Here is a 27688-nt window from a genome sequence, read left to right as displayed (position 1 = left end):
AACTTCCACCACTTTTTATTACATATCTATAACATTTTTCTTCTACAAAAAAAATATATTTGAAGTCTAGATTTTTTTGAGGTAGTTTAAAATAAATGTAAGGAGCTGAAGAGATGGCACAGTGGTTAGGAGTACTAGCAGCTCTCCCAAGTTTGGTTTTCAGCACCCACATAGTATCTCATAACTGTCTGTAACTCCAGTTCTAGGGAATTCAGTGCCTTCCTCTAGTACCAGGCATGCAAGTGGTACTCATACATGTAGGTAAGGCACCATACACATAAAGCAACTTAAAATATTAAATTAGTTTTCTACAGAATAAAATAGTATGTTCCTGATTTATGGGAAGAGACAAATTGAACCAAAGTACACATATCTGATTTAAAACCAGTATTTTAATGTTTTTCTTATTTCCAAATTTTACTTAATTCATATCGAATATCAGGTTTTGTTTTTTAAAAAAAAAACACACACACACACACATGAAGGCATCTCTTTTTTGGTGGGGGGTGCGGTTTGAGACAGGGTTTCTCTGTGTAGCTTTGGCTGTCCTGGACTCACTTTGTAAGCCAGGCTGGCCTTGAACTCACAGCGATCCACCTGAGTCTGCCTCCCAGAGTGCTGGGATTACAGCAAGCATCATCCCGCCTGGCTCATGAAGGTACTCTTAAGTTTTGTTCAGTTTTCAGTTTTTGTCAGCCTACGTGTGTTTCTCAAAGTTATCCGGTCTGCATATTTGAAAAGACAAGTTGATATAAAATTGATCGGCGTCCATGTTACTCCAAAGGAATATCATGAAATATTTCTAGTTGAAGTGATGACACTTTGTAACCTAACAGTTACTGTGTTTTTAAAAGCTTATATAACTGATCATAAAAAGCACATTATAGATTTTATATAAAAATCTATTATATTTTACAATTTTATAACCAGATAATTAAAAGAAAATCATGTGTTACAGTTCCAAAACCAACTCTTATGAATATTATCTGTTAATAGTGAATACTTGAATTTTTATTATGAGTTGAGAATTTCAATATGATTTTGTCAAACTACATATATTTCAACATTATTCAAAATATTACAGTACTATCTGAGTTCTTAAAGAGATACTAAAAATATATGTACTCTTCATATTGCTGTTCTTGCTAGTTTTGTTTTTCTAACAGCAAGGAAAGGGCACAATGTTACTCAGTCAAGCATTCTGTTTACAGTACAGTTATGTTTAACATACTTGGTAATGAAGTGTTAAATACTGAATATCGTCTTTTGTTGAGGGAAAAAGAATGTTCAAGCAAAAGATTTATGCAGAATCATTCATGTGCAAAGGGACACTGCAATAGATGTTTATTCTGAGTATTGATAGGCAAAATTCTGTTGAAATTTTTTGTCATTGGCCACATGGAATAGAATTTTGCTTATGTATACAATATTATCATTATTAGTACAGTTCAAGTATTCCAATGTGTAAATTTTTGAAATTTTATATTCAATGGGTGTCATTAATTATTATTTTTCAACATTCCCAAGCTGAACACTCATTCTGCCAAGAACACAACGAAATGTTGCAGGTTGGATTTCCCAGTACTTCACTGGGTTGTTGAATAAACTTATTGCGCTGTATAAAGACTTCTTCATCTTTGGCACTGTTGGACAGAAGTCGTTCACCCCCACTTTTGTAATTGAGTTATAATGCAGGAAAATTATCTGTTATGAAGGAAAAGAATGAATGAATTTTAAATGCCCAGTAAATACAAAAGGAATGTGTTTTATTAATAGTTATGGTTGCTAAATCTTGAAATTGGGCCTTATGCATGATAGAGAAATATTCTACCAGTGAGCTACACTTTTGATCCTTATTATTTTTATTTGAGACAGAGTCTTGCTCCATTAAAAAACTGGCCTTAAACTTGTGATCTTCTGGCCACAGCCTCATGACTAGTACCTTGGATTGCATGTATAAACCACTATTCTTAGATATAGTAGCATTTGTTTGTGATTTATGGACTTATTCATCTGTTCCTTTATGTTTGTTTGTTGGGGACATTCAGGACAGGGTTTCTCTGTGTAGCTCTCTGTCCTGGAACTTACTCCATAGAGCAGGCTGGCCTCAGATCCACCTGCCTCTACCTTGCAAGTGCGGAGATTAAAGGCATGTGCCACTACCACTTGGTTTCATCTGTTTCCTTTATATTGTTATAAAAGTATTTTCCACATAACATAAATATATTCATTTATACATGTTAAATCTTGTCATACCAAGTCAAGTTTAGGTATTATGCAAGTGTTTTGGGGAGAACTTTGCTATGTGGAACTTGTGTCACCATCCAGAATATATTGCCTGGTCACCTTAGCTACTTTGCTTTTTTCATCTACTTCTCCCACCTTATACATGTCATCACTACTGTGCCATATTTATATGCCTTTTGCTTGCAACACTAGTTACTCCTGTTACCTATATAACCTGCTTTTATTTGCCAAGATTAATCTGAGCCTGTTCGTGAATAACATAGACAGACATTGACTAAAATGCTTATGTTTGGCCTTTAACTCTCTTCTGATCTGTATCAGTTTGGGAATATTGTGAAAGATAGTTTATATGGTTCATCTACATTTCTCCCACTGCTCAATAGCATAGAAAGGTATTACTTGGAACAAAAAGCTCAGTAAGAATAAAAACCAAGCTAGGTGTGGATTTGTTTACTTTGCAGGTATGTATTATCCACTTGGGACTTGTGTTCTTTTCCGTTAAAATTTTGTGCACTATGAAATGGTAAGTTGTAGTGCAGAGCTGCAGATGTGGAAATTGGAGTGGAGATGGGGCATGGCTTCAGAGAAAAAACTGGGCTGTGCTTATGGCTGCAGAAACATCAAAGGCCAAGATCCACACCCACACATAGTCCATTCTTGAGTGGCTTGAGTCTCCAGAGTGCAGTGAACAAGACTTACTTAAAGATAGGGAGAAAAAAATCTGGGCATGATGGTACACACCTGTAATCAAGTAATTGAACGAAGCAGGAGGATTATGAGTTTTTAAAATGTCTATACTGCGTAGTGGGTTTGAGACCAACCTGGCCTACATAATCAGATTCTGTCTCAAAAGGGAATAGCAACAACAACAAAAGAAATAGTACCAATAGTACTCAGTGCTTAGTACCAATAGTACTCAGAGCTTAGTACCAATAGTACTCAGAGCTTAGTTACGTTTGCTTTGCTCCTTGAGGAGAAAAGCCTTTGCAGAGTAAGGAAAGGCCTTGGCAAAAAATGGATTGAAGTAAAATAAGGATTTTTTTCATCTGAGAGCAATAGATGAGAATCTGTGGAAATCTAGGGAAACTGTAGAAGTTCTAGAATTATGTGTAAAATACTGTCTTCATTTTTGGTGACTTCTCCAGCAGGAGATAACAAAAGTGTGTTAGAGTGTGTGGATACTGAGAATTGAGCCTATTGCTTCACACATTCTATGTAAGAACTACATCCGTAGCCTTCTATTCTTAGGTTCTGTAGTAGTTTAAATGAGAATGGCCCCCATAGTCTCATAGGTTTGAATAGTTGGACCCAGTGGTGCAGCTGTTTGGGGAAGATTGGGAGAGAAGGCTTGTTGCAGGGTGTGTGTTACTGGGGAAGGCGTTGAGGTTTCAAAAGACGCCCACCATTCCCAGTGTGCTCTGCCTCCTGCTTGTAGATCAGAAGTGAGCTCTGAGCTGTGCTCCAGCCACCTATTGCCATGGCTTCACTCTGCCATCATGGGCTCCAACCTTGACGCCAGACGCCCAATTGGCTCCTTCTTTTCTAAGTTGCCTTATTCATAGTCTTATTGCAGCAATAGAACAAAAACTAACACATGCTCCATACTGGCTTTTCAGTTAATTTCAGTCTTTGGTGTGAATGTTTAAACCTGTGTACCCACTTCTAACCTAGCACCTAGATCCTAATCCTCTTGCTTTACCTTGTGAAATGTTTCTAGAATAAAAGAAGCAGATGATTCTGCTTAGTGTCCTGACTAGTCCTACTTGAGAAACTTGAACAACCTGACGTTTGCTTGATGAGCGTCTTTTGTCACAATGACCTCAGTAGTTTCAGTAAGTGAAGGTGACGATGGAGAGGGTCTTACTCTTCTTGAGTGCTATCTTTGTAGAAAGTGTTCTCCTCATGCTCTCCCACCCATACCACTGGAGTCATTATATTTAAAGCTTTCTTGTTGCTTCCTGGATTGTTGTTTGAGATAGACTAGTCTGTTCTTTACAAACGAAAATGCCTATATCTACCAAGCACAATGTGTTACCTGGAGGTATTTCAGCTCCTGTAATCCTGAAGGGATTTTTTTTAGTTTATTGTGTTCCAAGTGTATCTCTCTCACACGTGGTATATTAGCAAAAGTTCCATTTTCAATGTCTGTGATTTTGTTGTTTCCAAGACCCAGCCTATAGATAATATAAAATGTATTATGGTTAAATTTGATAAGCCATTTGCTAAAACCCCCACACCACCATGTAGGATATGAGTATTAGCATAGGCAGCGATAACAGTGATTCTTTTTGTTTGTTTGTTTTTGTTTTCCCTTTATATTTTCTTAAGTAGGATCCCTGTACAATCTCTAAAATCTTCATTAATGCTTTAGCCATGTATGTTTCAGTGATGACTTTGGGAACTTTTACCTTTGCAGTTCTTTGTATCGTTTAAAATCTTCAAGTTCCACAGTTGAAATTTTATTAAAATCTAAATGAAGCTCCAGTAAAGTTGGTGGTAGGCCTAAAAAGAAAAAGATGTATGTTAGACATCGTAAGGCCAAGGCTCAGTGACTGTTGACCAAGCTTCAGATTGTGGAATTAGACAGGTATTTCAGGTGTTTGTTTGTAACAAACCTTTCGTTATAGAAATTTTCAACCATACTCAGAAGTAGGAAGTATTATTATGAACCACCATACTGTTGTCTTGCTTCAACTACTAGCTCCATTTTCCCATTTCATCTACTTCATTTATTTACTTGTTTATTTAGTCACATTTTTGGCTGGAGTTTAACTGATATCTACCATATGACTTGATACCCTATGAGCATATACAGGGGGAATGAGGAGGTCCCCCTCAGTCACAGTCATAGGGGAGGGGAGTAAGGGGAAAATGGGATGGAGGGAGGAATGGGAGGATACAAGGGATGGGATAACAATTGAGATGTAATATGAATAAATTAATAAAATATATATTTTTAAAAATCTACCACATGATGAAATGTAACCTGTGAATACTTTGCTAGATGTCTGATAAGTTCATATTTTTTGTTTTGTTTTTACATAACCACTTTATCTGTATTCTGGAAATTGACAACAATCCTTTATCATCTAATATTTCTTTCCCTTGTTGTCTTAAATTGTCTTACATCGTTTTAAAGAGTCTCTTCTTCCTTGGATATGATCACACACACTTATATCCTCAGCACTTGAAAGAGTGAGCAGAAAGATTGCAAATTCAAGGGCTGCCTGGATATCAAGTTAGATCCTGTCTCAAAAGCAAACAAATCAAGGACTTAAGATTGTATAAGATTGTAGTTAAGTGACTACAAAAAAAAAAATTGATCCCCAATTATTTTTTGGTGGGTGGTTTGTTTTTTGGTTTTTGGGTTTTTTTTGTTGTTGTTGTTGTTGTTTTGTTTTGTTTTTTGTTTTTTGTTTTTTTGAGACAAGGTTTCTCTGTGTGGCCTTGGCTACCCTGGAACTCGATCTGTAGACCACCCAGCTTGATCTCCAAATTTTGAGTATTAACAATTAATATACAGCTGGGCAGTAGTGGTGTACCTTTAACTCCATCACTCGGGAGGCAGAGGCAGGTGGATTGCTGTGAGCTTGAGGACAGCCTGGGCTACAAAGCGAGTGCATGACAGTCAAGGCTACACACACACACTCCATCTCGAAAAACCAAAAATAAAGTGGGGGGGGGAGATGGTTCAGTGGGTAAGAGCAGTGGCTAGTCTTCCAGAGAACCCAGGTTCAATTCCCAGTACCCACATGGCAGCTCACAATTGTCTCTAACTCCAGATGCAGGAAATCTGATGCCCTTACACATAAAATTAAATTAAATTTTAAAATACAACTCTACACGCGCGCGCACGCGCACGCACGCGCACACACACACACACACACACACACACACACACACCACACACCCCAAAAACTTGAATAACATATTCCTTACATTTCCTTTTATTTGTTTGAGAGACTGATTTGGTTGAAATGTTCATCTTTTAGATTTGGCTGGCAGCTTACAGGAATACTGTTTATCAGAACTGTGCCTCCTTGTTTCTGTGTCTTGGCCCTCAGATCCAGAAACACTGCCAGATGGGTTAGGTCATTCTTCATTTGATGCTTTAGGCACTGGCAGTTGTTGCTTTGATCTGCTCTTCACTCAAAATTGGAAATGTGATTGAGATGGTGTCTACCTAGGATCCCCAGGTTGGCTACAAATTCCTGGTTGCAAGCCAGACTCCTTTCTTAGCTTCCAAAATAACTAGCAGTACATGTACACTGTTGTAATTGGCTTTGGTGACTTTATAATATTGTCTCTGTTTATGGATTTATTTATTAGCTGTAATTGTTTTCTCAATAACTTTCTGTGATTATTAACTTTGTAACATTATTTTTACAGAAAAAAGCAGCAGACAAGTTTGTTTTAGGCAACTTCATACAAATGCCCAGAGGTCGCCTGTTAAGTCATTTGTTTCTTAACATCATCAGTGTATAAAATCTTACTCTTTGAGATGTTTGTTTGAGTTAGTAATATTTATTTATATAAGAAATTTAGCTGCACTGCCCTGGCATATGGCAGAACATTTGTTCTTTTCACACTTGTGTGCCCAGCGTCTAGTCCTCTGCGTTTATAGATGTCATGAAAGAGGCTGACCAGGGGACTCATCTTTCAATGTATTATTTTTCAACCTATGATTCTAGTTATCTTGCGAGAAAATCTTCCTGTTTTCAACTTTTGCTGAAACATTTCCTTCCCATATTAACGGCAGGAACTTATGAATGAAGTTGGAATAGCTTATTATCATCAGTAGACTTTATAGCTAAATTTAATTTCATTTTTTAAATGTATGAGTATTCTGTCTGCATGTATACCTGCATGCCAGAACAAGGCATTGGCCACCATGTGGTTGCTGAGAATTGAACTCAGGACCTCTGGAAGAGCAGCTAGTGCTCTTAACTGCTGAGCCATCTCACCACCCCTAATTTGAATTTAAAAGTAAACAGACTTGAAAGCTGGAAAATGATTCTTCTAAATTGACAGGATTCTAATGTTTTGAATTTTGCTTGAGTTTAATTATATTTATGGAATGACTATATAATACTTTCAGTTATAAGACAAAAGGTCTGTCACCATAGACTTTTAATATTCTCATGGAACAGACAGTTCATCTTTACATGGAATTACTAGATAGTGTCCTGTGTCAGCCTATTCTGGGGTGAACTGTAGGAAGTTGGAGAAGAGCAATTTAATAGGGAGCTTAATGAACTTTTTTTAAAAAAAAAAAAATGTATACTGTGCTCTGCCTGCGTGTACACCTGCAGGCCAGAGGAGTACATCCGATCACATTATAAGTGATTGTGAGCCACCATGTGGTGGCTGGGAATTGAACTCAGAACCTCTGGAAGAACAGTCAGTGCTCTTAACCTCTGAGCCATCTCACCAGCCCTGAGCTTAATGAGTTTAAGAGGACCATTGTCCTTAGGGCATGAGGAAAATCGGTGACAAGAGAACAGAATGAGCAGAGCCTCTATAAGACAGGCATGAGTAGGGGTATACACAGAAAGATAATCTAACAAAAGCCCATCTGCTGCTGACAAATATTGGCATGCTTTTGGATAGGACTATCTATTCCCACCACAAGCCCTCCCCATCCACATGGGAGTATGCAGTAGAAGTTCCCACACAAACAGCAAAGAAGACATTTTCTACTTTCCTTCTGTTAATTCTTTCTGCTCCAACCTTCTGGGATGTTTGTCATTTCACCCTGATGCAAGTTATATTACTGATAGAATTTTGACCTACAGACTATCACATTTTAGTGAATAACTTTTTTTTTTTTTACAAGTTTCTGAATGCCAGAAAGATAGTGAGAGAATAGCTTTGTAAGTTGAGATATTTGGCTCTTGTTTGTTTGTAAAGACTTTTTTTTTAAATTTTATGTATTATATATAGTGTTTTTCCTGCGTATGTACCTGCAGGCCAGAAGAGGGCACCAGATCTCATTACAGATGGTTGTGAGCCACCATGTGGTTGCTGGGAATGGACCTCTGGAAGAGCAGCCAGTGCTCTTAGCCTCTGAGCCATATCTCCAGCCCCTAAGGACATAATTTCTTGAGCTCTGAAAATATGCTTTAGTTTTTTAAAGAAAATTGTAATTAAGGTATATTTAGGGTAGGAAAGAATCGCTGTGCCTACTGATATCACCCATGCTGTCAGGCTGGGCATCCTACCCATTAAGTCCTCCGTTGCCCCTTCTTTACCTCCACTCCTTTCCCTGCTTACATTCAAGAAAGAAATTGTGTACTTTTGACCTACTAGGTATAATTTGTTATTTTTTGTACTACTCTAAAAATTATTAAGATTCTAGGTTTCTAGTAGTTTAAACAACCACTTCAACTCTAAAGGTGATTTATGTATGTAGGTATGGATTAAACTATTTCTTCTCTGTGGGGAAAAATGATCTTTCCACATTTACTTTATATATCTTTCAAAGAAGTGAAAGATAATTTAATTTTGTATCTATGGGTTTTGCTTGCATGTATTTCCGTGTACCATATGCAAGCCTGGTACTTGGGAAAGCCAGAATAAGTTTATGAGCAGCCTTGTGTGCAACTAGGAATTGAACCTGGGTCCTCTGGAAGAACAACCAGTGTTCATAACTCTGCTGAATCATTCCAGCCCCATATAAGTTCACTTGTATTATAAATATCAAATTCACTGTCTTGTACCCTTTGTTTTGTTCATTTTGGATCAGAGTCATAAGGACAAGTTGCTATTTTTATTGGTAGATACTGAAATTACTGCTTGAAATTGAAAAGTGTTATTGATATGGGTTATTTTTATCCCAGAACTTATCACAGAAAACAAGCCTTTATTGGAGAAGGGAAAGCAAGATTGTGATCCTGAGATCCAAGAAGGGCATTCAGTCCTACCCAGCTAGTTATCAGGTAGCAAGTTTGGAAGTAAGATATCCAGCACAGTGAAGGAACGTGTTTCTTTGGAATGCCTACTTTAGGCCCCATGAACCAGGGCTGGGTGTGTAGAGCTCCTTATAGTAAGGTTGTGGCGTGTACTATGTGCCAGACACTGTCTTCAAGTGTTTCTGTGTATTGACACATTAACCTTCACCATAGCCCTGGGAAGATGTCAGAGAGCCCTTTGTGATACAGTCTTCTTGCCAAAGCCAGTGCTGTCCCCATCTGGCCTTACAATCTCTGTCCCTCTCAGCTGTAGCATCATAGCTAAGGATAAGGGTCTAGCCCCATTCAACTTGCTCTCCTTCTTCCTCTACAGAATTCTCCACCTCTCTAGAACCTCATAGGTTGACAGGTTTAGAAGAATAATTGTCAGAAAAGAGAAGGAAAATAGAAAGCTCACTGTTTTTTTACTGTTTATTCTTACCTGGAAAAAGATTATGGTTTAATGTTGTCAAATGATCACTACATATGGCTCTCTGTAGTATGTGAAAGTGTACAAAATTTCATAGTTCTCTGATCAGATCCACTGGCCCTGGGACTTCTGATTGTTGTGTAGTTCTGGCAGTGTATAATGTAACATTTTAAATATTGCAGGTTAATATATGATAATATAACAATGTTTACTTATTGAAAGATAGTGCTTTGGGGGAGTTGTCAAGACAGGGAAAAGATGGTGCTTCTTAAAATACCATATTTTAAGTAAAATAAATACAAACCTTTTGGGATTGAGGTTAGTTTTGCTTCAGCAATCCTGATATGGAATACTGTCACCCCTTCAAACGCCCCTGGTTCTATCCCATTGTTATCAAGAGGGTTTGCACTCATTTCTGTGAAAGAAATTATATGATTTAGCACACATCACTTATCATCATGGAAACTCACTATGTAAAAGTCTGAAATAGTGGAGAAGTGTGGTCTTCATTATTCATACTCATTTCCACCCAGTTACCTACATCTGTGTACTTATCTTTCTACTGACCAAAAAACCACTGCTTTGAATTTTGTGAAATATATACATATACATAATTTCATCTCGAACCACTAAATTGATGGCATTAGTTTCCAGTATGCAATAAGCATGATGGTTTTGGTGCATTTATAGTAATAATGCATCAGGGGGGGGAACACCCTTTGCATAATTTAAGGCATTTGTGTTATTCCATTTGTTACCTCTTAAACTGTTAGTGTGCATGTCCACATGCTTATGGAGGTAAGAGGTTATTCTTGGATATCATTCCTAAGATGCTACCCATTTTTCCCATGTTGTTTTAAATTGATGTACACTAATTGCACATAACCACCTTAGATATGTCTGTTTGTTGAGATAGGGTTTTTGCAAAGGAGGCTAGGCTAGCTGGCCATTATACTGTAGGTATCTGCCCATCTCTGCTTCTTCAATGCTGGGATTACAAGTATACTCTTCTGAGGCTGGAGAGATGGCTCAGACTTTAAGAGCACTGTTGGCTCTTCCTTTAATGGTCCTGACTTCAATTCCCAGCAACCACAGGGTGGCTCACAACCATGTATAGTGAGATCTGGGGCCCTCTCTGGCATGCAGATGTACATGCAGGCAAAACACTATAAATAAATACATAAGTAAAATAGTTTTTTTTTTTAAGTGTGCACTTCCATGCCCAACCTTTTAATGTAGATTCTGAGCATCAAACTCAGGTTCTTATATTTGTACAGTTTGCTGACTGAGTTATCTCCTTAGCTCTACCTTTTCATTTTTAAGATGCCATATGTCAATTATAAATTATATTATTACCAGAAATCTAACTTAGAAGCTGTTTCATAAATGCCATGTACTTGGTTGAATTAAGCAAATCTATGGACATGAACTTTGCTTAGGTGTTTGAATGACTGTTGTGGGAAGACGGCAGTTATATGATGGGCATTACAATAAAATAGTGAGATTTAAGTTATACAATAAAATATTTTTCCTATCTTAAAATGGATAACCATAATTATGTTTGTATTCCAAATAATAAAGGAATTGATTGTGTACATTATGTTTCAGTCGTTTATACAATACATTAAACTGCTACCTTTAATAGCATAGGCTTTGTTAATTAGGATTCAGTTCCTAAAAACAGAGCAAAGTTTGTCAGATTGTTTTTAAGAGAGAGAGAGAGAGAGAGAGAGAGAGAGAGAGAGAGAGAGAGAGAGAGCATCACAAAACTTCCTTTTATGTCCTATAAATTTTACACTTTAGTTTATAAATAGATTCAAAGATTAATTTTTTAAATTACTCTGAAAATTAATAACCTAATTTTGGGCATTAATTACAATTTCAAGATGTTCCATTCATTGGGAAAACTTACCCAAAACATGTAAAGCATTCATTCCTTTGAATGCATCCTTTTGTATCTTCTTAACTTTATTATCATGAATTCTGAGTTCTGCTAATGATTTGGGAAGGTTGGGTGGAATTTCACTTAGTTGATTGTGGGATAAATATAGCCTTCGCAACTTCTTTGTAGTTAGAAAGGTTTTAGGATGAATTTTTATTAGCTTGTTGTTGTTCAGAATCAGAGCCTAGATAAAGCATAGAAAGATACAGTTTAAGGCATATATCCTCGACTTGTGGGTTTTGACCCCCTTCACAGGGGTCACACCTATGACCATCAAAAACCACAGATGTTTACATTATGATTCATAATTGTAGCAAAATTACAGTTATGAAGTGGCAATTAAAATAATCTTATGGTTGGGGACAAACACAGCATGAGGAACTGTGTTACAGATTCACAGTACTAGGAAGGTTGAGAACCACTAGTTCAAGGGAATGGATTGATTACTGGTATTCTACAAGAACTACTCATGGAAATCAATGTAACTTCTACTGTTTGTTTACTAGCTAAAGATACCAGTCACAATTTCACCTATAGACATATTTATTATTAGCTGGGTGTGGTGGTGCACTCTTTTAATCCCAGCACTCGGGGAGGCAGGTGGATCTCTGTGAGTTCAAGGCCAGCCTGGTCTACAAAGCAAGTTCAGGACAGCTAAGCCTACACAGAGAAGCCCTGTCTCCAAAAAAGAAAAAAGTTTTTATTGAGTTAGAACAGTACAATGTTTTAAAGGCTGGTGCTAGTTAGATACGTTCACAGTAAAAGTAAAATAGTGTACTTCTATTTTTTTTCCTCTGCTATATTGAACAGAAAAAAAAATTGAAGTTTACCAATTGTGGTGGCAGGTTTCTTAGCATCTTTAGGATCTTTTTGTCCCTCTAATAATCTGATTCTGTAAGTACCAGCTTGAGATTTATTTCTTTTATAAACTTTATCCATACTCTGTTCTTCCTTTTGTTTCTAGATAGATACAGTATGTCTTCCTGGGGTTTCTCATTTGTTTCTCCTTAGCACATACATTCTGGCTGCACAGCAAGCTCCTTCAAGGGTGTGCTCATTCATTTACTCTCTGGCCTTTGTGTCTCTCTCTAATCATCCTCTTTCCTGACAAACCATGGCTGTTAAAGGTTTCATCTAAGAGATTAATCCTAGGAGAAGAGGAGAAACTGTTTCTTGATGCCTTCTAGCAAAATAGGTTCCTTTCTGGTGTATTTCCCTTTAGTTAGCAGTTAAATGAGGTAGGGAGTTAGCTTTAACAACTTAGTGGATCATAAAGGTAGCTTCTGACTTTGACATGACTTCATGAGGTTAAATCAAGCTTTCCTTTGAGTGCTACAGTACAGGGTACTATGAAAAAAAAAGTGACTTGACCAGAAGACCGAAGATGAGGCTCCAATGTTATAGAGAGTGTTGGGTGACTGTTCAGGCAATAAACTGTCTCAGTCATTTCGTTCATTTTGGGAACTGCTAACCTGCACTGCTGGTTCACTAAGGAATTTAAGTCTTATTCCTTCTCAAGTCTCTGGGGGTGGGGTTGAAGAACAGATAGTTTAGTTCTACAATCAAGTTTAGTTGGTTAGGGGATGAGATCTTTTTATATCAAGATAAAGGAGTTAAGTTAATAGAGATGAGATAGGATAGATATTGAATTTCATTCAGAAATTTAGACCCAACAAGACAGGAAAGATTTATACTTCAAGTTTGACAAATACAAATAGCCAAATCACTATGAATGTAACATTTCATAGAACTCATGATTGTCACATGGTTCTCCCTGCTGTATGTAGTTTGTTTTATGCATGTGTAATAAAATAAATGTATATGAAAAAAAAGTGACTTGCCTGTTGTTGCCCTGTAAATGAAGGTCAGAGCTTTGCCTAATAAGTATATGCCTCAATAAGATCTTGTCATGGTGCTCAGGACTTATGTCTTTTGTCATTTATGTTTGTTTTCTGGTTAAGACATGCATTTGTTGGATTTTTTGAAATTAAATAAAAGAATGATGAGTAATAAAACTAGGAGAAAGCTTTTCTTCAACTTTGTTCAGCTCTGTCCAATGCTGAATGACATAATGCCTGGCATGATAGCCTGGCAGAGTAACCCCAGGTCAGCTGTACTCTCAATGTTGGCTTTTATACAAGGAACTGGCTGTCCTGCAGCCCAGAGTCATCACTAACAAACAATGGAGAAGAAAATGCACTGTGCAGTAACTGTAACTGCAAAGAGAAGTAAGTAGGAAGGCCTGAGGGTGTTCTAGGATCCCAGTCACTCTGTGTGTTATCTTTTCTATGAGAGTACCAGCACCAAACAGGCAGCTTAAAATAGAGCAGCGACTCCTAGAATGGCTAAGACATTTGATTTCTCTTTTAAGACAGGTAATTTAAGATGACATTATAAATTAAACTTTAGTATTATACAGAATACCACTACTTCAAGTATAAAGCAGCTGCTGATGGAAGTGCTTTATCCTGCAGCAGTGCCAGACACTTCTTGCTACACCTGCTTGGGGGAGATAAAAAGGATCATCACATAAGTTTGAGGCCAGCCTGGGTAATAGTGAAACCTTCATGTCTTGTAAAACATAAAAATGAAGGTGGTTTACATTAACATATTTGGTCAGTCTACTCACACTGGTCTGACATTAATACTGATCAACAGTTAAGGAAATCCCTATCTTTGAGTAGCAACTTACAAACCATTGTACAAAATCCATGCGATCGTTACACCCTTCTCACTTCTGAGGAAGGCGAGGCTACTTCCTCCAGTGTTATATAGCTGATAGTGCTAAGAGCTGTTCCCAGGTTCACCCAATACCAGAAATTCACCTTTAACACAATGCAGTATAGAAATTTACTTTAAAATATAATAAGATTATGCTATACTGATTTGAAACTTTTATAGTTTTGGTATCAAATAACAGTTGTTGTTTTCATGGTTACTTAATGTTGCTTCAAAGGTAGTAGAAGCATTCACAGGTATATAAATTTCCACATTCTCTTTTTAAATTACATGTGTATTTATGCACATCTTTTCAGTCTGATGGTAGAATAATGACCTCTCTTTTCTCCAAGTTTTTGGGATGGGGTAGATGTCTCTTTGTTAGAATCCATTGTGTTATTGCTGACTATCTTAGTATTTGAGTAAGTCATAATATATTTGGATTCCATATATGGAAACTGCGCTTTATTTGGCAATTGAACACTGTCTTCTTACCTTAAAGAACTGTTAGAGGCCAGCTACCAAGCAGTACAGTGCTTAAACACAAGCTTTTGGGGCTCTGAGTATACCATGACAGTTATCTTTTTGTGTGCCTCTAATATGGTGAGTATGTCTTTGTCCTGGGATGATGGGGCAGGGGTGGGGACAAGATAACGTCTTGTTACCCAGATGCAGAATCTATACTACTGTTGCATATAAATAGATCTAGATGCAAGGCCTGGTGTGATTGTGAATTCTCTTCTCCTCTTAGTACTTTACTTCCTCTAAAGATAGCAGATTGTATGTTTGTTTTCTGTAGCACAGCCTAGGAGTATAGAGTACTGGCCTGAAAGAGCTAACCCTGGCCCACTATTCTATCCAGTATAGAGCCAGAGCTGCTCCTCTGGCACACCTAGCCTCAGCTCAGCAGGACAAGGGCAGTGCTGTCAGGAGCCTGGCACCTCTACAGCACACTCTTCATCCTAACTGAATTTCAGATTAAATTAGAAACTCAATAGATGCATAAGGTCCAAAATCCTAGGTAATGTCATGAAAATAAAATATTAATTATATTTATTAATATAGAATGGGGAAATTCTTTTCCTTTTTAAAAGATCAGAAAAAATACATACATGAATATCTTCTGTGTGCTACAGTTAGAGAACTGTGGTGAGATCTTAAGTCAGTGGTTTGGGATAAAGATTTCTTACATACTATGTTTATTATTGGTTTAGATCATTATTTTTTGTTGGTTTTGAAACCGGGTTTCATGTAGCTATGGCTGGCCTACATTCACCTACCTCTGCCTCCCAAGTGCTGGAATCAAAGGCTACTAAACACTGGCAGTAATACTCTTCTTACTCATTTTAGTAGCTAGTGAGCATTGTCATCTGATTATGAAATTACTTAAACTCTCAGCATAGTAACCTTTTATCTGGCTAGTATTCTGTAAACATTAATAGGATTAATACATAGTGTTGGGGCCAGGTGTGGCGCCACATGCTTTTAATCCTGGCAGAGAATTAAAGGGAGGCAGAGGCAGGTGGATCTCTATGAGCCTGGTCTACAAATCGAGTCCAGGACATCAAGGGCTTATTACAACAAGAAACTGTCTTGGAAACAAACAAATTGTGTGTGTGTGTGTGTGTGTGTGTGTGTGTGTGTGTTGTTTACTTGACTGAACACAAGAATTTTGCAGTGGGAGAACTATAGGAAAGTAAGATATCTTTATACTGATGCAGTGTAAGTAATCATTTCAACAGTGATAAGAATTGTCAGTTAAGTATTTGAAAATATTGAACATATATTCTTACATAAAGTGAAGTGAGTCCTCTAAAATCATTTTCTTTAATTTCCTTAATTTTATTATTTTGAAGGTCAATCATTCGAGTATCAAGTGGAATATTGCTTGGTACCGAGGTCAAACCTGAGAAACAAACAGAGATGTCACAGATGCTAGGCATTCGTGTTAAAGATGAGATCAGTAATTCTGTAGAGATGTACATTTTAAAAATTCATGGTGATCAGTAACATAGGACTTGGTAGTTGTAAAAAGTGACAAATAACACTTTCTTTTGAAAAGTCTCAAAACCTTTTCAAGGAACTTTTTATCTTTACAAAGTATCTATCCATGTGTCTTGCACCCGGCTGGCTCCAATGTGATATATATGGTGGCAGGCTGTGCTTGGCTTTGTGTAGAGATCACAAACAGCAGCTTGCACCATGCACATTGGGCTGAAAATAATAGCTTTTTTTTTTTTTTCCAGATTTGTGGGTTATCAAGAAACTGGAACATATGGGTCTTGACCATTTTTTGTTTTTAAGAAGAACCAAAAAGAAATTGGTTGGGGTGGTACACACCTTTAATCCTAGCGCTCGGGAGGCTGGGAGGCAGGCAAATCTCTGTGAGTTCTAGGGTAGCCTGGCCTACAGAGTGGGACCCTGTCCAAAAAAGAAAAAGCCACCCCAAGTGTAGAAAGTGTAGATATGCTAGATTATTTTCATGAATATTAACAATAACTTACTGTTTTGCTGTGAATAGTCAATTCCTCTAGCTGGCTGTAAATCTTATTTACAGATCATACAGATATCTAGATTAGTATGTAGATATGAGATATAAATTATTTCCTTCATCACCTACAGTATTAATTCAAGGACAAAGTGATTTAACTCACATCACTTTCCTACCCTTATGCCTTTAGTCTCTCTCTGTTCTTCTTTGCAGGAGCAACAGGTACCTTTATTATCTCAGAATAAGATAAGGTTGCACACTTCCTTTAAATTTTTGGAGATTATAATATAATTACATCATTTCACTCTTGTATTTCCTCCCTTCAAACTTGACTTGTCATGATCTCCTTCTCTGTCTGTCTGTCTCTCTCATCTCTCTCTCCATCCCTCTCTGTCTCTCTATCTCTTTGGTTTTTCAAGTCAGGCTTTCTCAGTGTAATAGCCCTGGCTGTCCTGGACTCCCTTTGTAGGCCCAGCTGGCCTCAAACTCACAGAGATCCGCCTGCCTCTGCCTCCCTGAGTGGCACTATATCCAGCTTCCTCTCCCCTCTTGTTTGCCAGTATGTGAGCTGCAATGCACAGCCACCCAAAATTAATGGTTCCTCCATTAAAAGATTATTTGTTAGAACAACAAAAACAACACAATGAGGTTACTCAGCAAGAATGATAAATTTTAAATAGACTTTAGTTCAGTCACTTCTTTTTTAGGAAGTTCTAAGCCCAAAATATTCACAATGAATAGAACATTGCATTTAAAATATCTAAAGATTTCATGACATCCACAAGGTTCATGGCATTGCTCTAGATGGCACTTTATTTTGTTACTGTAGAATTTTACTGGCAAGTACAGGATCAACCTCTTGACATTTTGAGTTGAAGGAAATTAAAAATTAAGTGATTAGATTTGAAAAGAAAAAAATATTCTCTATGTAAGGTCCTCCTTTTTTTCTTTTTTATCCTGAATTTTCAGTAAGTATAAATATGCTTTGCAGTCTGCTATATTCTCCACCTAAACATTTCTCTGCCTGTTTTGCAGTTCTAGGATTAAAATGAGCGCAGGGAGCAGGCAATCTACCACCACTCCACTTTTCCTATTTCTTATATGTCCTCTCCGTTTTACCTAAGGTGGCCTCTAACTCAGTCCTTCTGTCTTGGCTTCCTAAGTAGTGTGGACTAAAAGCCTGGGCTCCCACACTTGCCTTCCAGAGTGTGGTAATAAGAGTGCAAATAAACCATTTTACATTGAAGAGAGTTTTGAAATTTCAGTGACTAATTTTTTTTTAATCCTCTTAACCTTTTCAAAATAGCAGTATTCTTCAAAACAAAGTTGGCTCCTGTCCTTACCTAGGTCGGAACAGTGGACAACTCGAGAGTAACATTGGCACCCAAAGGGACATGTTGGAAACAAATCAAAAGGGAAAAAGGGGTTCACTGGCTCTTTTGTTGGAAAGAGTGAATTGTCATCATCGTTGTCATCATCTTCTGTGTCTTCCATATCCTTCAACATCATGTTCTTCAGTGCTGTGTGTGAAGGACTAAAGGGTTTAGCAGAGCACACAGCCAGCAGCAGCAGCAGCAGCATGTACTCCTTCATTCTGTCCTGGGTGCAAGTCCAACCTGCTGTTCAATAGACATTGAAAGTTAGAGTTCCAACTTCTGCTATATACATTTCTAGTGTTGGCAAGAGTATGACATTCTTATCCATTGCTATGTAGTGTAAGATCAAATCTATTAACTTAAGCAGCTGTGTCTGTCAATGATGGTGCATGCTCATAATAGCAATAGTTGGGAGTCTGGAACAAATTTTACTGGTAAGTGCAGGCTTGATCTCATACCTTGAGATAAATTTCAGTGAAAGAAATTAAAATGAAATACTAGTATAGATTATTTTCTGTGAAATAAAAAAGCAAATATTTTAAAATAACCTACTTCTAAATTAAAAATAGGTAGTACAAATAAGCCTGACCAATTATAAATGACAGTAGTAGAGCTATGGATAAAGTATTTGTCTTTATTAATATGTTTTGAAATACAGTTTCACATATCCCAAGCTGGTCTGGAACTTATTATGTAGCAAAAAATGGCCTTGAACTCCTGATTCTCCTGCCTCTACCTCCCATGTTTAGGATTCAGGAGTACAACACTTACACCTGGTTTATGTAGTGGTGGGGATTAAACTCAGGGCTTCCTAAGTCCTCTACCCACTGGATAGCCCCAGCCTGGGTAAGTTATGTCTTCTTTTTTTCCTTTAAGTTTGTGAGCAATAAATATTTCTTTTATAATTAGGAAAGAACATTTAAGTATTATGTAATTAACATTGTGTCTCAAAATCCTTCCATTGCTAATATCTATGTCGTTTTCCAAGGATATCCTCAGTGGTTCTTAGACAATGTGGACATTTTTCTTAACTGTCTTATTTTTTACCGCACCCAGCCTTATTCTCACATGTCATTGGGATCTTTTTATTTCTAACCTGTTCTGTTATCTAATACCTCATCTTGACCATGTGATGCCCAGACCTTGTTGTTGTTGTTGTTGTTGTTGTTGATTATTTTACTGAGTTTCATCTGATTGAGTATTTGTCTCTGGTAGATGCTATGGGGTTTGGGGTTTTTGTTTGTTTGTTTGTTTTGTTTGTTGTTGTTTAGTTCGTTTTGTGTTTATATGTGTGTGTGTCTGTGTGTTAAAGCATATACAAACTCGAATGTATTAATAAGAACCTTCAGAGCATGAGTTCATTACCATCTGATTTCTGATATTCCCATGGGTTTCACAGTTTAGGAGTTATTCTTACTGTTACTTTATGGTTTGAAACAGGGTCTCCATATAGCCACCAGTTAGCCTCAAACTCCGTGTGGGTGCTCCTCCTGCCTCAGTCCCAAATACTGAGATTACAAGCACTTACCACACCCTAGGAAATATGTACATTCTTAGACATTTTCAAAGATTAAAAACATAATGAAATCCTCAAGAATAAGTATATGCCAGTGATACCTATTAGCAAAACCAAGTCTTAACTTGACCATGCATATAATACATCTGCTGACTGTCGAGAACAAAGCAAAGGGCTCTCCAGAATGTCCCTCAGCCTCCATCACTTAACAATATGCTGGGTCTACATTTGTGTCAAAGGTGACTCAGGAAGAGAATTCTACATGTCTGGCCCAGCCTGATCCTTGAGCCAGCTGTTTGCTGTGTCCCAGAACCCAGAAATTAACTTAAACATTTACATTTTCCTGAGTTTAAAAATCAGAAACAGAGCTGGGGAGATGATGCAGTCAGGAAAGTGTGTGCTGTGCAAGCCTAAGAACCTGCACATGGGTGAGCACGCACAGGTATGGGAAGTGGCTGTCTGATAATAAGACTTACGGAATCCACAATGGGGACATTTTGCTGGTATTTTAGGCCAGCCCGAGCTACTCAGTGTCTGAAACCAAGTACCATAATAGGTATAGGTAGGGAAGTAGATGAGAAGCAGGGACAAAATCATTCTGAAAAACTTGCATGTAGGCCACGCTGTCCTTGAATTTATGGGCATTCCTCCTATCTCTGCCTCTGAAATGCTGTGTTTACAGGTGTGAGTCACCACATCTGGTTCCATTACATCTTCTTACCTCACACCTTTTTGCGGTTTCCCAGCGCTCCTTACTGTTAATACCATCTCAGCCTTAGTCTCCAAAACAGTCTTTCTCTAGAAATTCAGCTTGTCCTTAGCTGACTTAATTGTCGCTGATTTTTTTTTGTTTGTTTTGATTGCTTGCTTGTTTTGAGAGAGGGTCTCACATACCCACAGGCTGACTTTGGATTCTCTATATAACTGAGGATGGCCTTGAACAGCTGGTATGCATGTCTGCACCACCCAAGTCCTAGGATTACGGGTATATACCACCATGTACTGTTATTACTGTGCTGGTAATGGAGCCCAGGGCTTCATGAATACCCAGCAAGCATCTACCCACTAAAGTGCATCACCAGCTCCTTTGGTTGATTTTTTTTTTTTTTTTTTGCATCCTTTTGGTTTTTCGAGACAGGGTTTCTCTGTGTAGCCTTGGCTGTCCTAGACTCACTTTGTAGACCAGGCTGGCCTCGAACTCACAGTGATTCATCTACCTCTGCCTCTGGGATTTAAAGGCGTACACCACAATGCCTACTAGCTCAGTGGGTATTTTTTAAGTATTTGTGTCCTAAGCATGATGTTAGTTCATTTAATTGGTAAAGTAGCCCTCCTGTTCCTTTCCTCGCAGTTCTACTCAAAACATAACTATAGCTCCTAATTAAATACTCTTATGAAGTATATATTGTTAAAGTTAGCATTAGAAGCTGGGCATAGTGGCACATAACTATAATCTCAACACTTGGGAGTCTGCGCAAGATCATGAGTTTGAAGCCAGCCTGGGCTATATTGAGAATCCTGGGACAGCTTGAGCTATATAGGAAGACCCTGTGAAAACAACAATAACAAAAAGGGATACTCTTGAATGTTAAGTGCTTTGATGGCAGTGAGGAAGAGCTGGCTATGGAGACTGCTGTGTGAGTAAAGGGCTTACTATGCAAACATGAAGCACTGATTTGATATCCTCAGCACACACTTGAAAACTGGGTATTTTTACACATGTCTATAACTCCAGCGCTCAGCGTGACCTGGGGAGAACACAGGTGGATCCTGAGGACTCTGTGGATAGCCATTTTAGCATAAGTGCTGATTTCTAGATTAAGTGAGGACCCTATCCAAAAAGTGGCTGAACACACCTGCTCACACATGTGCCCAAGCATACACCACACACCCTTTCTATAAATAAATGAATATACTAGTAGTCTAAATTAGTAAGTATCCACTGTATATTCCAACTCAGTGCATGTAAGGACTCTGACTGTAGATGTGAGTTTCCCAAATTTTGAAGATGGCATTTTTTTTCAAGACAAGGTTTCTCTGTGTACCCTTGGCTGTCCTGGACTTGCTTTGTAAGCCAGGCTAGTCAAACTCACAGCGATCCACCTGCCTCTGCCTCCCCAATGCTGGGCTTAAAAGCATGCACCACCACACCCAGCGAAGATGACATTCTTGAGTGTTTCTCTCCTTTTAATAATCCCCCATTACTTTTTTAAACCAATAGAGCATTGAAAATTATTTAAATGAGTATAATACCATATAAATGGGATAGAATGACACCTTTTCTCACACATAGGTGGTGGTGGTGGTGATGGTGGTGATGGTACAAAGACTTTTTTTAATAGCCCAGTCTGGTCTCAAACTTGTGATCTGCTTTAGTGCTAGGATTTTAGACATGTGTTACCATGCCTACTATTAAAATATTTGAAATACCAGCCTGACAACAAAAGTCTTTGCTTTAATCCTAAATATATGCCTTGCCCTTTTCTACCTCTTCTCTAGCATTCTACTGATAGCACAGCTGGCACATTTCCACACACATTGTTCTCATTCATTGGTCTCTCCCAGAAGACAAAGAAAAAAATGCCTTCCTGAAAAATTGTTTTGGAATTCACAGTGCTTTAAGGTCTTAGCCCCATTTTCTAGATTATAGCAAATGAAAATTGGGTTTATTAAGTTGGCTGATTGTTTTGGTTTAAGTCTTTTACTGTAAAAACTGAATTATATGGGCTTTATCTTCCAGTATAAGAATAAAAACTATTTTAACTCTAAAGTATTTGAAATATAGAACTAAGAAAACTATGGAAAACTTTTAAAGTATATATAACAAGAGGAGTGTGTTAGCGTCCCAGAGTGAGTGCCAAGAACACATCTTGATTTTCCATGTGGCCTGGCAGCAGAGTTGAGGGCTGGACTCATGTGTATGTGTTCCACATGCTGGTGAGAGAGATTCCTTTAGCTTACTTGCCTAAATGAGCTTGAGAGTAATTCCCCTAATGCTGAATGGAGGTTCAGGTTGAGGAACAGGATATGGGGTATGAGAAGTTGGAAGTGGATGTACGGGAGTAAGGAGAAAGCACATAGGACAGGGAACCAAGAAGCAGAACAGTGATGGGTTTGCTCTCTTCCGCATCCTGCCTCAGGTTCACTAAGCATCAGCTGCAGTCCCTCTTTTTCTAACTTCTTTCTAGAATTATAGTATTTCATGACTGCCTCTGTCTTTTTCAAAACTGTAGTAGATGGAAGTATGAATTGAGACTTCTGTCTCACAGTAGAGGACCCTTGTCATTGGTAAGTAGTGGAGGTACCAGACCTATATAGGTACAGACATATAGATTCACAGCCTACCACCTCAATTAAACTACCTCTTGGTAGAGGTTCTAAAAAACAGTCTGGACCATACTACCTCCATAATGCCAATGAAAGTACTCTAGAGAGCACACTACCTTTAGATCTTTGGCCACCTATAGCTGTTACAAACATCCTTTTATATTAAGAACAGAAATGCCTTCTTAATAGTTCTCTATTCTAGGGGGCTGGAGGGATGGCTCAGAGGTTAAGAGCACTGGCTGCTCTTCATAGGTCCTGAGTTCAATTCCCAGCAACCACATGGTGGCTCACAACCATCTATAATGAGATCTGGTGCCCTCTTCTGGCCTGTAGGTGTACATGCAGACAAGATATTGTATACATAATAAATAAGTAAATCTTTTTTTAAAAATAGTTCTCTATTCTATTTCTATCTTCTGTTAGCCTGTGTGTGTGTGTTTGCGTTCGCGTTCGTTCTCAGTTGCTTGTTTAAAAAAAAACAACAGAGGCCAACCTTGTTAGCCTGAGGAATTTGTCCACTGATGTTACTAGATATCTACTGTAGATTTCAAGCGTCCATGAGAAGATCCTAAATCGCTGTTGGTCACGCTCTGCAGCTGTTTAACACTGGATAAGTATTTGCAGTGCATAAGAGGGAACACTGTACAAGCTGGGCGTGGTTGTGCACTCCTTTAATCCCAGCACTCAGGAGGCAGAGGCATGTGGATCTTTGTGAGTTCGAGGCCAGTCTGGTCTACAAAGTGAGTCCAGGACAGCCAGGCCTACACAGAGAAACCCTATCTCAAACCCCCCCTGAAAGGTTATTCACTTTGGCAGCATTTAGATTGTGCTATTTTTATAAGATTTTTTAAAATATATCTCATTCTCAGGAAGACTTTATTTTCCTGATTTAGACCAGTGTTGTCTGTGTTTCTACTTATGGAAAGCTTTGGGGTTTGGTCTCAAGTTCTAGTCTTAAGAAGAAAACTTTGGGAATACTGTCCCAGTGTTCCTACTGTTGCTAATAAATCAGAACATTTAGAGCTGAGAGACAGCTCTAGACATCACTCCCAGGAACTCTGTAGAACAGGAAGTTCAGGCTTTGGGCTTCCAGAACTCCCTGGAGGCAGCAGAGCTGAGACAACTTCCTCACTCTCTGCTAAAGCTCTCAGCCATGCTCCGAGTAGATTTTCACCTCACAGAGTCGCTTCCAGACAGTGAAACAACTTTCCTCTGTGAAACAGCTCTCCTCTGAAAAAGACAAGGTGAGGTCTGGCCATCTTCTCAGACTTCCTAAATGCAGCAAAGAAATACAGAGGTTTCTTGTTTACCCTTTGACTGTCTGCAGACTTAAAATGGAAATCTTGTCTGAGAGAATGCTGTTTTCTTTCAGAACCTTTTTAGGTATATAAGTCACAATATTCTTTAATCCCATGTTTAAAGACCCATTTGACAACTTGACTTGAATACTTCAGTTCACAGATATGTTATAAGCTCCAGCATATAAATGTGACATAACATGTCCCGTATATCTCACAGAGAGACTACAGACTACATGCAGATATAATCAAGGCATAGCCTTATCATCATATAACTTAAAAGTCCAAGCATGCATTGGGAAACATAATCACTGTGCCATTTGTTCATAGATACCAATACTTTTAATCAATTTTACCTTGAAAATATAAATGATATTCTAATTAAAGTATTGGCTGTTTTCTTTCCTTAGGTGCCAGTTTTTCTCTTTATCAACTATATTCAGCAACCTAACTGCTGTTTTAAAAACAAAACATTTGTTCCTCTCCACTTTTGAGATTTCTACCAGTGCTTGTAAAGTTAGTCTGTTCTGTCTCAAGCCTCAGGTCAGGTATCAGGACACTCATTTCTAATGTAGTGGTTAGTTGTAACAGAAGGCTGCATTGCTCCCATTCTTTCCACTACTATCCTGCAGTGCTCCATGCCAAAACCAAACAAGAAACAGCAGCTCTGATACTCTCACACGAGCTAGGCTTGTGCTCCATCTGTCTCCCTTCCTTTCTTCTTTCTTTCATTTTCTGCCTTTCTTAACACAATGATTATTGGTTGGATTACAAGAAAAATAAAGTAATAATAAAGCACACTATTTATAGAGCAATAGATAAGACACACAGAAACCCCTCAGGCTTTGTGACTTTGTGACTCAGTCCTCATAGCATGTGGCCTCTGTTTTCATGGCAGCCACACCTCTGAATACATTAGCATGAAAGAATACTATGTTCTATTTAGAATATTGGGAGTAGATTGGTGAAAGCATTCTTAAATTTTTAAGATATTAAAAAAAAAAAAGAAGTATACTTTTTTTTTAAGTGCACTTTATAAAAGAACAAAGGAAATCTTTAAGAATGAGGTTGATGAAAAGGAGTCTCTAATTTTTCATATGAAATATCTATTGCTGATAGGTATTCTCTCTTCAAATTATGTTGATTTCTGTTATAATTTCCCAGTATTATTTAATTCTACGATAAGACATGTAGCAAGGAAAAAAAAAAAGTTTTCAAAGGTATAGAAAAAATGACATTTGAATAATTTACACATTTAAAGAAACAGTATCATAGATTTACATAGTGAAAGACTTTAATATATCTAATATTTAAATTTTCATTGATATTAGTAAAGTAATACTGTTTTTCAAAAGGATTGTATAAGATATCTGTTTACTTTTTAAAATCAGTCAGTCATATTAACATTTATAATAAAGCATTAGTAACAGTTTTTCACATTATTTTTTAAAAGTACATAATGGTTAAAATAAATTTATTAGAAGCCATAAAACTAAAGTAATTTTAGTTACAAAATGCAGAGGTTTTTAAAATAATGTTTATTCTAAGGAACTACAGTTTAAAGTTTACCATGTAATTCACAAATATTTATTAATAACATTTGTGCTTCCTTAGAATCAACAATAAAATAACTGTATACTGGTACATGTAATAGAGACATGAAAACATACCTTGTCAGAAGAGAGTTTTCTTCAAAGTAGAATTTATCCACCCTGAATTACTTAGCTACAATGTAAGTATCCTCAAACCTCTTTAAGAAGAAAAGATAAAGTATTACATTTAAAAGAAAAGAAAACACAAAAAGCCAGCCGTCCTAACAGCCTCTGTGTGGCTGCACCCTGGGTGATACTGGAATAAACTGCTTCCACAGATTAGTACATGTTAGTACTGAAGAGCGAGATTAAAACTTGTTACTGCTCATATGTTTTCCATCACTGTTTGTATCGGAGCCAAAACTTCTAGCTAAACTCTAGACGTCTACTGGAAGATTTGTAAGAAAGAAAAAAAGGGGGAGAGTTTAATAATTCATGGCAACTGGCCATTGAAACTGTAGTAAGTCACTCTAGAAATACCTTATTTGAGAGTACTTTATGAAATTCTTACATAAATGAACACCTATAAATTAGTTTCAAAAATCACTCACATTTTATAGACTAATAAAACATTTATAAATGTTAGTAAAGAACACCCACATTATTTAAGTGTAAACCCAAAGTGTACATGTACCTAGTCATGACTCTGTTTTCTCATAATGACTGAGAATTATGCTATTATGTTAAGCAGATGTCTCAAGACTTTTTTTTTTTAAGCTCTTAACCCTGCAATAGGCATCTTAGGGAACTGCAAACCAGGGCCTGCAAACTGTTCCTAGGCCTGTGTCTGTTGTGGTACACACAGCCAGGTAACTCCTACACCTTCCCTTTACAAGAGCTCTTTTCTCACTGGTGTTCAAGAGATGCTATTCTCTGAGAAGAAAATCATTTCCCCCCTTTCCACTTCAAGAGCCCCACATCCTTTACACACACAATCCTGTAAGAGATGGTATGTTTCTGACTCTAGAAAGACTTAAGTTGGTATAGGTGATCCCTGTGAATCATGTGATTTGTGCAGATTTGTGAAAACATAGTCTAATGGGTTAGCAGAAATGTAGTCTGTCCTGTCAAAAAGTCTCATCACCTGTTTTCCCACTGTGCAAAGAAATGGTACAGAATTGAGCCAATGACACCCATAGAAAATTTGTACCTCACACATGTCAGGAAGCTTGGTTTTGTATTCATCTTCCCTTCCTTCCCATATGTAAAAGACTCATCTTTTAACCTCAAATCTGACATGAGAGGCAGCTCAGCCCTCCCAGATACCCCATTCATTGTGTCTCAGGTGTTGCTACAGCCGTCTCAGCAACATCTTATTTGCAGTAGATACTCATACGCAGTTATTTAATTGCATTTTAGTCATAAATGTATCTGTTAACTTGATGGATTGGGAACAGGATAAAAGTATAAACTGTACTATGTTAATCGTGTGCCTCAGTTCCATCAGAGCATAGTCACAAAAAGGAAGCTTATGAGTATAATTCAATTTGTCCTGCACAATGACTTGTTTTGTATTTTAATATTTTACTGAAACATATTAAAAGAGGTAAACATAGCATAATAATACAGCTTGATGAATTTAATTCTTGATAAAAAACTGAATCCCTTCTCATCATCCCCAACAAAAATAATTTCAACATCATAGCTTATTCTTGAACTTTATACACATACAATCATATTATATATTCTTCATGTGTCTCTCTTCATTCAACATTTTGTTTTTAAAGTCACCTGTGTCATTGTGGTTAGCAGTAGTTCATTCTCACTGCTGCATATACTGTAGGAATGCGCCACACATTAT

The 27688-nt window shown here is 37.6% G+C and overlaps 2 protein-coding genes across 2 annotated transcripts in view; one reads left to right on the top strand and one right to left on the bottom strand.

Annotated features, from left to right (window-relative positions):
* The window catches only part of Cenpp (centromere protein P), a 195698-nt gene that overhangs the window by 97407 nt on the left and 70603 nt on the right, over positions 1–27688 (top strand). The gene's annotated exons all lie outside the window — the stretch shown is intronic.
* Positions 1311–26253, bottom strand: Aspn (asporin). The gene is made up of 8 exons (XM_051171112.1): positions 25966–26253; positions 18122–18394; positions 16081–16193; positions 11540–11753; positions 9932–10042; positions 4656–4749; positions 4283–4421; positions 1311–1704 (listed from the first exon to the last, which is right to left on the bottom strand). The coding sequence occupies exons 2-8, from the start codon at positions 18369–18371 to the stop codon at positions 1507–1509; spliced, it is 1119 nt and encodes a 372-aa protein (XP_051027069.1). The 5' UTR covers positions 18372–18394; positions 25966–26253; the 3' UTR covers positions 1311–1506.

Source organism: Acomys russatus, chromosome 3, assembly GCF_903995435.1.
Source record: "Acomys russatus chromosome 3, mAcoRus1.1, whole genome shotgun sequence".
Classification (NCBI taxonomy): Eukaryota; Metazoa; Chordata; class Mammalia; order Rodentia; family Muridae; genus Acomys; species Acomys russatus.
This window is presented reverse-complemented; position numbering and strand designations above follow the sequence as displayed.